We start from the raw sequence: 15,287 nt of genomic DNA, 5'->3' as shown, positions 1-15,287 counted from the left end.
TAGCTGTCGGCAAATAAAATTTAGTCCAATCAAAACTTCTATAACTACCGCATGATCAGACCCCTAAACAGCCCAGGCCAAATCGATTGACCCCAATATGATTAAAATCATAACTGTCTTCACGTAGGGCAGAGGGCAGATTGGATTTACCCGTACCATACCTTGTCTAATAAAGACACCAGACTTAAACACTCAAATTAGCTCCAATTTTCTATATAATCGGAGCCACAGATAATAGCGAATAAATCGAGTTGTGTCCTGTGGCGCTAGATGTTATTTTCCCAAAACAATAAAACAATTTCATTAAAGCGGATGCGAGAATTTATTTTCGCTTCAAGACCAATATATGAATAGCAAAAATGTTAATATTCATAAAAAATACATTTATATTTGATGGCATACTTAAATCAACTGCATCAACAAGTTGGTTAATATTACTGATTTCCCAAATAAATGCACCTATAATTATCTTATGTGCCAGAAATACCTGCCATAACGTCAACTTTCTTCTGTATGGACTAAAATGACAACCACCACATAAATCAGAATGTACCGAGCTTTGGTTGATGTGACTGCGCGCGCGCGCAGGGAGAGAGACAGAGAGAGAGATGGGCACCACAATAAAAATCGAACGGCTGTTGTTGGTACTGACATGTCAACTTAGTCGACTCTCTTGTGATATCGCCAGCAATCGATAATTAGTATCACAACTATATCTGAAAGCTTTAACGAGGAATGGTGTCTCAGACTCAGCACATGACCTTGCCGCTGTTAAGAAAACAAGCTGATGAAAAGGAAATCAGATTCCATTGTTTATAGCATGAGTGTGTGTGATGAGCACACGAAAGTGTCTTCTGAATAATGCACCGGTAGACTGGGACATACTATTTGTATACTGCTTTGCGTGTGGTTAAACTGATTGGAACATTAACTGATTACCCCTTCTCTTGCATCATAACTATTATCGTAACAAAGTGGATGTTTTATAACGCAATATTTTTTGTAGATACGTTTATTTAAAAAAAAAAACAAGTTTTTCTGTAGCCGAGTCATATACTTTTCCTAGCCGTCAAACAATCGCAACATATTCTTTTAAGTGGGAATAAAGTGTTACCATTGTCAATATGTATGTGCTTCCTGTGCAAGATGGCCAAGATTGTTTCCGCTCAACAACTTTTATTAGAATTCGTGGATTGAAACCAAATTTGACAGGAGGCGTGTTATATAACAAGAGCCATACAGAGACGATACATCTCACCAATTTCGGGCCCTTGGCGGTCTAAGGTGCTCACCTTTACAGAACATAGACATATAACATGTATTAGCTTGGGTTCGAGTTTCATGCTCTATCAATGTGGATATGTGAGCAAGATGTATGTATGTATGTATGTATGCACAGGCTGTATTCCATACTGAAGCTTTCACCTTCCAATCAGTTCTGACTATCGGACGCTTGCAACAAATTAATAAATTTATTTCGAGTGACCATTGTGTGCGGAAGGTAAGCAAATCCCCTCTTCCTTCTACTCATGGAATCCTTCAAAACTCATTTTTTTTCTTGCATTAATCCCAGTCTGAACAGTACACCTGTGCATCCATCTAACTTTTTAATGACTGCTGACGCAAGCGTGGAAAGCAGCATCACCCTGAGGCAAGAACAATGCTTTAAAACTTTCTAGCGAAGAGTATACCACTAGGAACTGACTAATGCTTGCAACAGAACTGTGGTTAAGTCAACACTGTTATTCCTGATTGGGGGGGGGGGGTATAAGTCTTACACCAGAATGAACTACATCTGTGTAAAGGGTAAAGTCCTCATCATTATCCAACCCCTTAGAAAGTTTCATTATTCTTGGTATAACAGTATTTATACAGTGTGCAAAAAATCCTGAGTTAAAAGCAAAATATAAGACAAGACGCTATAAATCCGATATCTGTACATTGTAGCCCCTTCCCCTGATGGTAGTTACCATGCAACCCATTCAAAACTGTTGCCTGGGACCTAAGAAGAAAGGGCTGATATTCAGTGAGGATGTAAATATGTGTAAGAATTTTTCTGTGTGGATGACAATGTCAGGGGAGCTTACTTTTCCACTGTAGACACGAGTTAAACACATCTCAAAATTCATATTGTAACATTTCTCCAGACACATTAAAAAAATATTGTACAATTTAAATACAATATTCATTATTTGAAAAAAAATGAAGAGCCATAATGAAGTAAATCAGCTCCTTCTGGATATGACGACTGATTGATGGTTTTAGACAATTTCATGTCACAGACTGATGACGCTACAATAATGACATGCAGTTTCATGGTACCTAACCACAATTACTCAGAGATGACTTAATTATATAGTTAAGAAATCAATCAGAGTCATAATCTATTAACAAACAAATGTATTTGTTATTCATTGTGGATTACTAATGCATTCAGGTCATAAAAGGTTTACTTAAGTACAGATAGAACTGTGTAATATCTACCAACTGAAAAATACAGAAATATGTGTCCCTGTCAAAATCTTGATGATTTCAAATAAATTCACCAATACAAATGCTGTCATTTTCAAAATACTTGTAAGCATTATTGTTTGTAGTGAGTATCTATTTTGCGTTATTTCCCATTTATAGAACCTCCAAATGATACCCACACCTGTGTGCCACCAGTATCAACTTCCAGCCTAACAACTCAGCATTGTGCATATCTAGAGACTTATCCACACCTCCAAGTGTAAAGTACCTTCAATTGTTGAGGATGAATTGAGTGACATCAGGCATATTGATACACAGCGTAGGATGAATTGAGTGACATCAGGCATGCTGGTACACAGTGTAATATGAATTGAGTGGCATCAGACATACTAGTACACAGTGTAAAATGAACAGAGTAACATCAGGTATTCTGGAACACAGTGTAAGATGAACTGATTGACATCAGGCATACTGGTACACAGTGTAAGATGAATTGAGTGGCATCAAGCATACTGGTACACAGTGTAAGATGAACTGATTGACATCAGGTATACTGGTACACAGTGTAGGATGAATTGAGTGGCATCAAGCATACTGGTACACAGTGTAAGATGAACTGATTGACATCAGGTATACTGGTACACAGTGTAAGATGAATTGAGTGGCATCAAGCATACTGGTACACAGTGTAAGATGAACTGATTGACATCAGGTATACTGGTACACAGTGTAGGATGAATTGAGTGGCATCAAGCATACTGGTACACAGTGTAAGATGAACTGATTGACATCAGGTATACTGGTACACAGTGTAAGATGAATTGAGTGGCATCAGACATACTAGTACACAGTGTAAAATGAACAGAGTAACATCAGGTATTCTGGAACACAGTGTAAGATGAACTGATTGACATCAGGCATACTGGTACACAGTGTAAGATGAATTGAGTGGCATCAAGCATACTGGTACACAGTGTAAGATGAACTGATTGACATCAGGTATACTGGTACACAGTGTAGGATAAATTGAGTGGCATCAAGCATACTGGTACACAGTGTAAGATGAACTGATTGACATCAGGTATACTGGTACACAGTGTAAGATGAATTCAGTGGCATCAAGCATACTGGTACACAGTGTAAGATGAACTGATTGACATCAGGCATACTGGTACACAGTGTAAGATGAACTGATTGACATCAGGTATACTGGTACACAGTGTAGGATGAACTGAGTGGCATCAAGCATACTGGTACACAGTGTAATATGAATTGAGTGGCATCAAGCATTTTGGAACACATTTGTAAGATGAACTGATTGACATCAGGCATACTGGTACACAGTGTAAGATGAATGGAGTGACATTAGGTATACTGGTACACAGGCATAATCAACAAGCAGAATTACAAATCTGCCAGGAGATTATTTTTTCATTTCCTTCAATCTGACATGTAAATTTTTTATGGTTTAGGACTATAATAACAACTATGCTCTTGAACATTTCCATCAATTACAATGACAGAGTACTGTATCATGCAATCTGTTTGTGCAACTAATGAATTGCCCAGACCTTTCCAGGATGTTATTGACTACAGGTGTACATGATGTCAGTGCACCGATGATTTATGCCAGTTGTTTCAGTTTGTTTTATCAATCTGGGAACGTCCATTAATTATGTCAACAATTTTTAGGCAATTTTTTTACCCCCCCTCCCCGCCTTGTCAACAACTGTCAAACTTTCAGTGACCCCCCCAATAAAATTTTACCCCCCCTTACAAACTAACAATATTTTATACAGCTGGCTTTTATGCTAAAAATAAAATTATGGAAATTAAAAGGTCTACAAATAAATTTTAATACATTTTTTTAACTTGTTTAACAGATTTCAAATTGACCATAACACTTTGAATTCGTGAAAAATTCAAGAGTTTATATTCTAGCTTCTATCATCTTCTCATGGGGAAGCCAAATGTTCCTCAATTGTTATAATGGGCATAGTGGTTGATTCATTAATTTCTTGTGGAACCGATACACCCAACAAGTCAACATCATCTTCATCTAACCATTCTGCACTTAACATCTCTCCATGAGCAATAATTGCCATCAGCTCTCTCCGTCTTTTGGCAGCCACTCGTATTGGCCGAATTCTTTGCGGTTGAGGAGCATGTGGTAATTGCCTAGGCCTAAGATCACGTTGTCGGTGCTGTTGAACATGCTTCTTCAACGTGACTTGTGAAGCAACATAGAGGTGACAGATTTTGCAGATCCGTTCAAGCAACGACAACTGAATGGAAGGACAATATAGATCATATGGAAGAATTTTGAATGCCTTTGCTGATCGAGGTAGCATGTTATCAACTTTCAAACACTGATTGAAGAAAAGAGATGGAAATCTGTGCAAGTCGCTCTCAGATGCATCTGGTGCTTTAAGACCTGTCTACAGTCTACAATCTACATTGAATAAAAACAAAATATGATGACGCAAGACTATGACTTCCTTGGCAAAAGCTCAACCAGTTTAGGATTAAACTGGTGGGCTGTTGACGGGCAAGTGAGTGTGTGCCATACCAACACACAGACTAATTTCCAATATTTTGATTTATTAAATTTTTTGTAAAAAATAACATTGTTGATGTCAATTTATCTTTAAATCCCCCCTCCCCCATGTCAACAATTGTCAAACTTCTTCAAACCCCCTTCCCCCCATTTTGTTGACATAATTAATGGACGACCCCTTTGAACTAACGTTTTGCATGTTCATATATGTATAAATGCATTATGTGCTGCAAGGACTAAAACCTCCACTTGTTGCACAACTTAACTTTTTAAGGCGGGGTTTGGGGTTGGGGATCGATGTCTGTCTTTATCTGTTTGGATAATACATGTAACAAAATTATAAAGAAATTCAATTTTTTTGCTGGGAGTGGGCAAATAAATTGGGTAATAGGACTATGAATAACTCAGAGTCTACTGCATATCTGACGTCCAGAAAAATGGCACAACTCTGGAAAAATGCAGAATAAAATGACACACTCTGCAAACTTATGTCAATAGGACAATTCATCAAAAGCTGTGGGGCATAAGTGGCACACACAAAAATTATCATATATAGACAGTATTTAAATGTAATGCCAAAATGGGGCATAAATGTGATTTTAAAAGAAATTTATTCACATGATGATAGAACATTGAGCAGGATATCACATGTCAATATCTGCCAAGTTTCAACACAATCTAAAAAAGGTGTAAAAATGTTTGGACTTTAATATGTATTTTACACACACACACACACACATGTGTACACATTTAGATAAGGTGCAAACAAGTATAATGTTATGTAACCATGTCATATTTTCTCTGCAGGTTTGACACTGAAAGTTACATTTTTTAAAAAGATTTTTTCAACTCAATCTGTATAAAATGGATCAACTAGTGCTTTATACAAATCATTTTTTTATTCTTAACTATATATAACACCAAATTATTAATGAGCACTTCTCTACTCACTCAATACATGAATAACATGAACATTTTGACATCCATGACTTTGAACATGTACACAACTTAGCATGTTTATTATTTAGGATTGTCCTTGTTCTAGATCAAGGACACAGCCCCAGAGGCCACAAGTGGGGCAACAGGACGATATCTCATAATGTGTTGGTCTCCTTTCTTCATGTCAACAATTTCTTCCCTGGAAAAGAAATCAAAAGAACTTTGAAAGCAGCTGTTTATGTGACTTTTAAAAAATATCTAACTTTAATGAAAATATTTTTTTAAGGAATAATTTAATCTTGTTCAAATGGATCCATGCCCTCTTGAAAAACTGTCCAATTTGTAACCAGCTTAAAGAAATCATCTGTTCTAAAGACAAGTATTACTATCACAAACTTTGACAAAATGCATCTAACATGTTTTGGATGGTACGTGAGGGTCTTTATGGGAAGAACCCTGAGAATCTGAAGAAAATCTCCTATCCCTGCATATAACAGCTTTAGTAATTAAACTTGAGGCTATCCTTGCATATAACAGCTTTAGTAATTAAACTTGAGGCTATCCTTGCATATAACAGCTTTAGTAATTAAACTTGAGGCTACAAGAACATCAAAATTGAACTTCCTGACAAGGCCAATTGATAAATTCTGACCTGGCAGTGTCCAACCTTTGTATTTTGAAATAAGATAGATAAAACTATCCCATAATACATCATGTCTAGAAGGTTGAATGCCATGGTCACTGCAAACCAAAGGTAACATCTGATTTGTTGTCTGGGGCATTCAAACTTAACACTGGAATAAACCATACCAACTGTATGGAGCTGCAAACTGATGTTCATAGTATTCTTGTATCCTTGGCCTTAGACATGTCTATTTTTTAATGATAATCTTTTATCCTTGCCCTTAGACAAGTCCAATATTAATGACTGTCTCATATCCTTGCCCTTAGACAAGTCCATTTTTAATGATTGTCTTGTATCCTTGCCCTTAGAGAAGTCTAATGCAGAACCTGCCAATTTCCAAGACAGTGCAGGAAGTTGTTTTTAGAATCAGAAATGTATTTTGAGGTGTAAGAGGGATGGGTTGGTTAGTGACTCTAACAAACGATATATGTCATATAATTTAAAAATAAGTTACCTTCTTTCATAAGCCCATAGAAAATGACTTAAATGTCAATTCTGAATAAAGACAGAAAAATGCTTTCTTTGAAGCACACACTTTCAAACAAAAGATAGTTCTTGAACATGCTTTTTATTTTATTTACCTAACTTAAGATGAATAGGTCATTCTGCTTCATGTACTTTACCCATGCAAATTAGCCTGATGGGTTCTCCCACAAAAAGTCGTAACACGACACCCTAGCTATTCTCAGTCAATTTAGTAATCTGTGAAAGGGCAGTTGTTTATTTCTGACCAATTTACTTTTTAATCCCCTATAATAATAAACTAAATATACTGCCCAGGGGTGAAAGTTTCCATAAGCATTAAACCAACACATTTTAAAGGATTCTATTTTTCTCACATTCCCACATAAGATCATATTTTCCAGTGTAGAACAATGGGAAGCACTGAAACTGGAACATCTAGTTGATTCTGAACTGATATCCTCTGATTGGTGAATGTATGTCTTTAATCAAATTACTTTTCTTCCCTGAGTAAATTTAATGTTTTATGCTCACTCTTTTACAGAGTGTAGATTTTCAATGGATGATTTGTTGTTTTAAAGTTGCATTAAGATAAGGCTAGATCTGGATTTTTAAAAAAAAATTAGTTCTTAAAAAAATGTCAGTCATTTCGCTATGATGTCTGCAGTGTGGTAGTTTAAAATGATGTCTAGCACTGGGGCATCATGCCACAGACATGTAGCATGATGTCCCACCTAGTCACATTATCGTAACACCAAGCCAACCAGTCCTAACACTAACCTCTTAATGCTGAGAGCCTAAAAAGATAACTGTTAGTACCATTTTATGTCTTTGGTATGACTTGGCCCTGGTTCGAACCCGTGACCTCCTGCATCTGAGATGGATGCTCTAACCCTAGGTCACCAGAACAGTCAAAGTTCCACTGAAGGAAACTGCATCAATGACTCAAATTTGCCTTCCAAATTTGATTTTTTAACAAAAGTTGTTACCCTAAAAAATGTACATGAAGTTAAAACATGCATAAACAACTAAACAAATGTACTTTGAATGGTACTTGCTATGCTTGTCACATGCTTAACAGTCTTCTATGAAGCTAACTGAAATGTTTGCTAAGAAACCAGTTTTTGTATTTTACTCTGACCACCAAATCAAAAATCCTCTTCCATACCCTAAGTGCAAGCCATCCACCAAGTTTGGGTCCAGTCTGTGATGCAGTACTAATGTTATTGTGCAGAAATCATTTCTTCTCAGTCAGTGACGTTGACACATAACCTCTTAAACCCCCAAGACATACACAAGTTTTGTTGATATATGTCATGTAAAACTAATGTTACTGTTTGTTATTCTTTCGGTTAATAACTTTTATCTCTTAACCGTTGACTCAAAAATCAATAGGTTTCTCTTCCTCACAGCAAATGCAAGCCATCCACAAAGTTTGGGAACCGCAGACGATGGAAAACTCGAGTGATGGTGGAAATCTTTATCCTCTCAGAGCTGAAATCAGCAGGGATGTTACTTTACGCCATGTGCATCCCATCCACAACGTTTGGCAACTGTAGAAGGTGCAGAACTCAATTTTATGTGTGGAAATCACTTTTCTTCTACCACAATGATCTTGCCCTTTGATCCCAAAATAGATGGCATGCTTCCTTAGGCCAAGTGCCAGTCAGCCACAGAGTTTAGTAACTGTAGATAGTGACATCTCAAGTTAATGCACATTAGTGAAATTGGTACAAGGTGGACTAATGGATGGACAACATCGTACCATATTATGTTCTGCCTTATTGCATGCAGATAAAAATTGTTTTAATCAAGTCATCTACACGTTGCACATGAATACATATAAGCCTACCAAATTATACTTCTTTACTTCAAATGTTCTTTGCTTCATTTAAGTACCTAAGATGTTATTCAAAATTCCATTAAGTTAAACAAATGTGAAGAAAACAAATTGCCAAAATGTCCTTAAAATGTAACCAGGTCAAATATATATGAATACAAAACAGGCTTACCTAACGCTGGACTTACAAGTTCAAAAGTGTGTACAAATGATCAAAATTGCTGCATAGGCTGAAAATCTTGACAGGTCTTCAACTCAAGATTTATGAAAACAATTACATAACTTTGTTGGTACAATAGCTTTTATGATATTGTCCTATCACATTTGGGGCATAAGAAGAATTATATTTATATAATGGCCCTGGTACGACACTGTTGTCCTTGATTGAAATGAATTATTATTATCTGGGTAAATAACATAAAAAAGGTACTGAGTACATATGGATTAAGTGGGTCTTTGTATTTAGACATACCACAAAGTGATTTGCTTGATTTGGAGGTGTCGGCAAAGCAAACAAGACCATGACCTTGTTTTGTGCTAGAAAATTGAGTTTTATAAATGAACTGTACTTGTCTTGTTAAGGAAACAAGGATTATGCATGCTTAGTTAACCCTGAATACTAGAGTCACGATAGTGTCATTTCAGAAGCATGCCATGGTAAACCAGGCAAATCCTGCAGAACAAAACCTTTGCTAATTATTTCAGGTCAAATAATATATTAGTTGTGACAAACTGTGTTTCTAATATTTTAAACATGAAACACTTTTAGGATGCTAACAGAAAGTATGTATAAGTAATATTTGAAACAACTAAGAGAAACTATTTCATCATTTACATTTATATTCCTATCCTGAATGTGAATCACTTTAAGGATCCTACACCAAGGATGCAGTTCTTCTGGTGCAAACAAACCTGCCATAACAAGATATATGACACAAAAAATATGACTTTTGGCTCCGAAACCCATGGACATGGTCGTGTTTCTAAATATTTTCAGTAATTGTAGAAATGTGAGGTCTGTATAAACAGTAAATAGTCATGGTTTGTGCTCATGTAAACTATCCTCAGCGACATTTTATTTACCACCAAGATACATTCTGGTAACCTGTAGCTTGTATAAACAGTAAACAGTCCAGCTTTGTGCACAAATAGAACTAATGTGCTCATATAGAACTATTCTTGAGCCAGTTTATACAGATGATTTTCTTTTGAGGTGGTCAGAGATAAACAACAACCATTTCAGATTACTCAACCAGCTAACAATAGCAAAAGTGAGGTCAAGTCCTTTGAGAACAACTGTGGGAGAGCTCATTAGGCTAATTTGCATAGGTAAAGTACACTACATGGAACAACCCAATTTGTTTCAAATTAGGTAAAACAAATTTAATGCATGCTGAAAAACAATAGTCATTACACATCCCTGCCTTGAATAACAATGTTCATGCCATCTTTATTTATGATTATTGACAAGTTCATGTCCAGTGGCAACAGTCTTTTAAACTCGAATCTTATTTCATATATAAAATACAAAACATATAGTTGGAACAATGTAGTGGATTGAATCACTGTAATGTACAGTAAAAGTTGGGTTAAGTCATCTTTTAAAGTAATTTATTTCTTAATTTATTGCACAACCTTTTTGTCCTCCTTTGCATCCTAATTCAAACAAACAATAAAAACAGCAAATTTGGTAAATACACAAAAGCGGACAAAAAACTGAAGTAGACTTAATTGATTTCAAGAACTGCTCAATAAAGAATTATACCAAAATAAAATAAATGTTTTTGCAGACATGGGAACTAAATATATTTTCAAAATAAGGTACAGATGTTCTTGAACAAAGAGGCTCCTCTTTACAGTGATCAAATAAGACAGATATTTTGAGTAAAACATAAGTGTGCTGAAGATAATAATAAATAATATCCCAAACAGTAACCTTAGAAATATTTTGATCTATGACTGATTATACAAAAATTAATACAGAGTGAAAACACCAGGCACATATGCAGAATTTGAAATTGTTTCTTGTGATTACTGTTTCAGTGATTCTATCCATCCAAAATAGCATAATTCATATTTGTACATATAAATGTTGAACTGTAGCTGTTATTTAATGAGGACGAGTCACCTGCAAAGTAAGCAAGAACCGGCAAAACTAAATTTCAGGACACATGGTTGATGGCATTTGACTGAGAAGCACAGCAGCAAGGGGAAGCATTTTGTTCTTTGCCAACATTTTATCGACATCAGCCATTTTGGAGTGTAAGACACCCATCAACACAGCAACACCATCAAGCATTAGAACAATGCATGAATGAAGAGATGAATCCAAAAAGCAAATGGCAGAAATGGTCACCTGTCCACTACCTTCAGGAAAACCGAGATATGAAAATCTAACGATGGGAGTTATTGCATACAGTGTGACACCTCTATAGCATGCTCCATTATAACACAAATTCGGATATAACATAGTCATGGCATGGCTCCCAAAATTTTATATACATGTATCTTTCTCATACACAATTTTCTTCTTCTTAAAAGTACAAAAAAAAAAGAGGTAAAAGTTTATTATCATTTTGGGGAAGAGATCGCACATGAATAATACAAGCTGATTGTGGTGTGGCTCCTGAAATTTTATATGTATTTTTCTCATACACGAAAAAAGTTTTTTCTTCTTAACAGTATAAAAAATAATGTGTAAAAAGTTTATTCTGGGCATAGGGCTTCTCCAATGTCACAAACTGAGATTGTATTTTCCATATTGGTGGCAAAATATACCAATTGGTGATTTGTTTTATTAACAATATTGTTGGCTGTTTTAACTTGTATATACAACCATTGGTTTGGAGTGGAGAAATTCAGAACCCCATGAAAGGAAACCACACTTGATATAAAATGCACTTAAATTTATCTCTTGTTACATAAACAATTTCTTTGTCCATATTGACAAACCATCTTAACAGTGCACAATTATATCATAATCCACTTATTTTGACATCTAGTACGAGTACTGTATGTTGTGAGATATCTGCTTTTTTTGTTGTTGACATTTCTGGTGGCGGAGATCAATCGGATGAGGCATTATCTTGTAATCTATCTTTTGTTGGATTTTCGGTTGCTTGCTAGTAATTAATATATATATATATAGACTGACATTTGTATGTGGATGGTAAGTAAAATTCCTCTTAGTTTCACTCAGAATTAAATCCTTCAGAACACTCACAATTTCTGTACTAATCCTTGTCATCAGACCAGAACACCTGCATCTCTATCGTCTGTTGACCCTTTGTTAAATTTCGGACACATGCGTGGAAGGCAGCATTACTCTGCTACCACAAATGTATTAAAAAAAACCCCCAAAAAATCCATCTTACTTGCTGCTCTATTCAATAGGCAGGGAGGATCAGTAGCTCAAATTGACCAAACGATGGCCAATTCCATTTTAAAAAATGTACCCTGATAAAACTGTTTGCTGAAATTTCAAATAAAACAGATTACCTTTGAAGCACCTACTGTTAAGAAATAAGCAAATGGGAAAAAATCAGTCTCAATCATGCAATACAATTATTTGATGTGAAAGTTTCTTTTTTGCATGGAAAAACTTTATGCTTATGAACGCTACCAACGGCGGCTTAAAATGCAAACTAACTTTTACCGACTTTGGGCATACTGAAACGTAAATGTGCTTCATCATTTGTTACGTGACTGTGCTATGTTTATCCACTGAATTCAGACCTATATGACCTGTAACAAAATTATTGAATATTTGAAATCTCAGTGTGTGCATATTTTCGATGGAATTACTTGTGGATTCAATTTATGTGATGAGATTTGATGGTGAGTACAGGGCGTTGATACTCTATTCATGCTATACATTAGACATGTATATATAAACAATATTCATGTATATGTACCAATTCGTGGTTCTCTAAATAAAGCAAAATATTATATATGCCTTCTCTGTTTTCACCAAAGGTGTATTTCCCGTTCAATATGCATTAACTTAAAATGGTAACTGCGCCAATGAAGCACGTATTTTACCGTTTGCATTTATTACCCACCTCCCCCCGCAAATTTTTTGGGGTACATGCATCATTTTCTTCAGCTAACTGACCTGGTTGCTTATAACACAGCTCGGTCTATAACACAGTTGGGTTCTATGGCTCCCAACTACAGTGTTATATCGGGGTCACATGTATTTGACACTCTCTCACAGCAACACCAATAAAGAAAGGTTATTATCTATGCTGTGTAGGGCCCTAACTGGCCATGTTGTCTAAAGTGCTCGCCGTCACAGATCATTGCCATCTCACCTCTGTGTGGGTTCGAGTCTCAGTTTCGGCCAATGTGGGTATGTGTGAAAGCTTGCCAAGCTGCTCATGGGTCAGTGGGTCTTTCTGGGGTTTTCCTGGGTTCTTCCTCTACCATTTATACTGACCACCCTGTATAGCCTATCTTGTGCTGAAACCCTACAACAACATCATCTATGCTCTGAAAAATTCAACAATATATTAAGGGAAGTGTTGTAGCTGTGTACGGTAGGCGGCAGCTACATTGGAGAATTGGTACAGCAAACAAACAAATGGCTAGGCTACGTATTTCTTTAATGGTTTCTTTTCACTGTACCAAATTCAAATTCAAAAGCTCTCTCTAACGATGCTATATAATAATAAAATTTAGGTCACCTATGCAGCTGGTGCTTTCACGACCGGTTCAGTCCTGAAGGTCAGGATTCTTAATTAGCTGCGTTTTTATGTGCAAATTCACACTCCTTAATTTTGGAATTTTGAATATGTCTAGGTGAGGCAAAGAGGAAAGGCACCCCGGTAACGCAGTAAGCCATTTGATGTCAGTATGCCCTGGAACACTGAAGCTCGTATGAACAAATTTTAGTCCAGTTTTGCAAATGGACAATTATTTTCCCAATAGTGTGTAAGCCATCTGTGCAATTTTCCAATTTCACTGAGTTGTATAATTTCCTTTATTATTTTAATGATAGATTGAAATTTTATGTATGTAGTGTACTTTTACATTTCTAAATGATACCAATCAGCTGGGTGTCAGGCACCCAATATGCTGGTTTTTTTTTTTGTCCTGTTTTTAAATTGTTTTAAAATTTTTTTGAATTTTGATGCTGGTAATCAAAGGATCATCAGGATTTTGTGGATAGAGCTTTTATCAAAAGAGGATTTCATAAGCCAAAGGAAGAACCTCGTGTAAGAAGGCAATTTGAAAGTCGATGTTAGTCTTTCTTTTGCTTTCTTTTTCTTCTGTCTTCTCTCTGTTGTTCTGACGGTGTTTTGGTTCTGACTCGACTTTCAATGTTATAGTCCGGCCTGATGTTTGCGACTGGTCTCTCTGGTTCATGCGCTTTTATTTCTTTTTACCTAATGGAATTTTGAAATGACATTGTGCCTCTAAATGTAGTTATTTATAATATGTTGGTCTTGTGGGTAATGTTGGAATTTAAATGTTGTGTTTCAATAGTTTGGGGTCTGTATATCTGGTTTGTATTTTATTTCCATTTTGTGTGGTGTCACCTTATATTCTTAATTCTTGTAGGGACCTAAGGCTTAGTGGTGTTTCTTTACACATTGCCAATCTTTGTTGCCTTGTGCAACTGGGCCTGGTGGCGGGTTAGCCACCTTATATATATATTATTGTTTCTTACGTAGTGGAGTTGGAGAGTTATTTGGGTAGTTTTGTCAGATCTGTTTGTTTATTATTGTATTAGTATCCTGAACACATGCAAACATGCAGTGGCAGAAGTTTATAACTATACACACACTTACATACACCTATACATACACACATTTTTTAAAAACGTTTTAAAGTGATATGGACTTGCCTTTTGGCCAGTGGTCTTACCCTACCGCTTTAGTCCTGTCTGGTGGTTGATGTTTGTTTAGAATGTGGTTATATTTATTCTTGTGGTGTTATTTTCAGGCTAGATTTATTTTTGGTTTGGTTTGGTTATTTCTAGTTTTTGTTTGAGTTATTTAGGTTATTTCTAGTTTTTAATTGATTTTTTTTGGTTATTTTTCCAGGCTAACTCTATTTTGATAAGACAGATGTCTTTGACGAGTATTTGAGTCGCAAGACTTTTCAAGGACATCTAGTCTTTTTCATTCCCTAAATTTAAGTTTGTTAGCCTGTTTCCTGGTTCTGATAGGGTTGAATTTTTTTATTTTGTTTATTTATCTATTTAGTGCTTGAAGTTTTGCTCGCTATTATGTTTTTATTTTCTTACGTTTGTTACATTTGTTAATTTGCGTAAGGTACCATATTATATATTTGTATGTAGTTTCGATGTTTTTGTTATATGCTTCATT

General features: G+C 35.8%; 1 protein-coding gene across 2 annotated transcripts in view; it reads right to left on the bottom strand.

The window, feature by feature from the left end:
• Positions 1–5,623: 5,623 nt before the first annotated feature.
• Positions 5,624–15,287, bottom strand: part of LOC149794937 (DNA replication complex GINS protein SLD5-like) — a 78,659-nt gene continuing 68,995 nt past the window's right edge. For both annotated transcript variants that reach the window (XM_089964600.1, XM_089964599.1), the window contains one exon: positions 5,624–6,167. In XM_089964600.1, coding sequence (XP_089820726.1) covers positions 6,071–6,167 — 97 coding nt within the window. In that variant the 3' untranslated portion in view covers positions 5,624–6,070. The remainder of the gene's footprint in view (positions 6,168–15,287) is intronic.

This window comes from Sinohyriopsis cumingii, chromosome 7, assembly GCF_028554795.1.
Source record: "Sinohyriopsis cumingii isolate HCF-2022 chromosome 7, ASM2855479v2, whole genome shotgun sequence".
NCBI classification, from domain to species: Eukaryota; Metazoa; Mollusca; class Bivalvia; order Unionida; family Unionidae; genus Sinohyriopsis; species Sinohyriopsis cumingii.
This window is presented reverse-complemented; position numbering and strand designations above follow the sequence as displayed.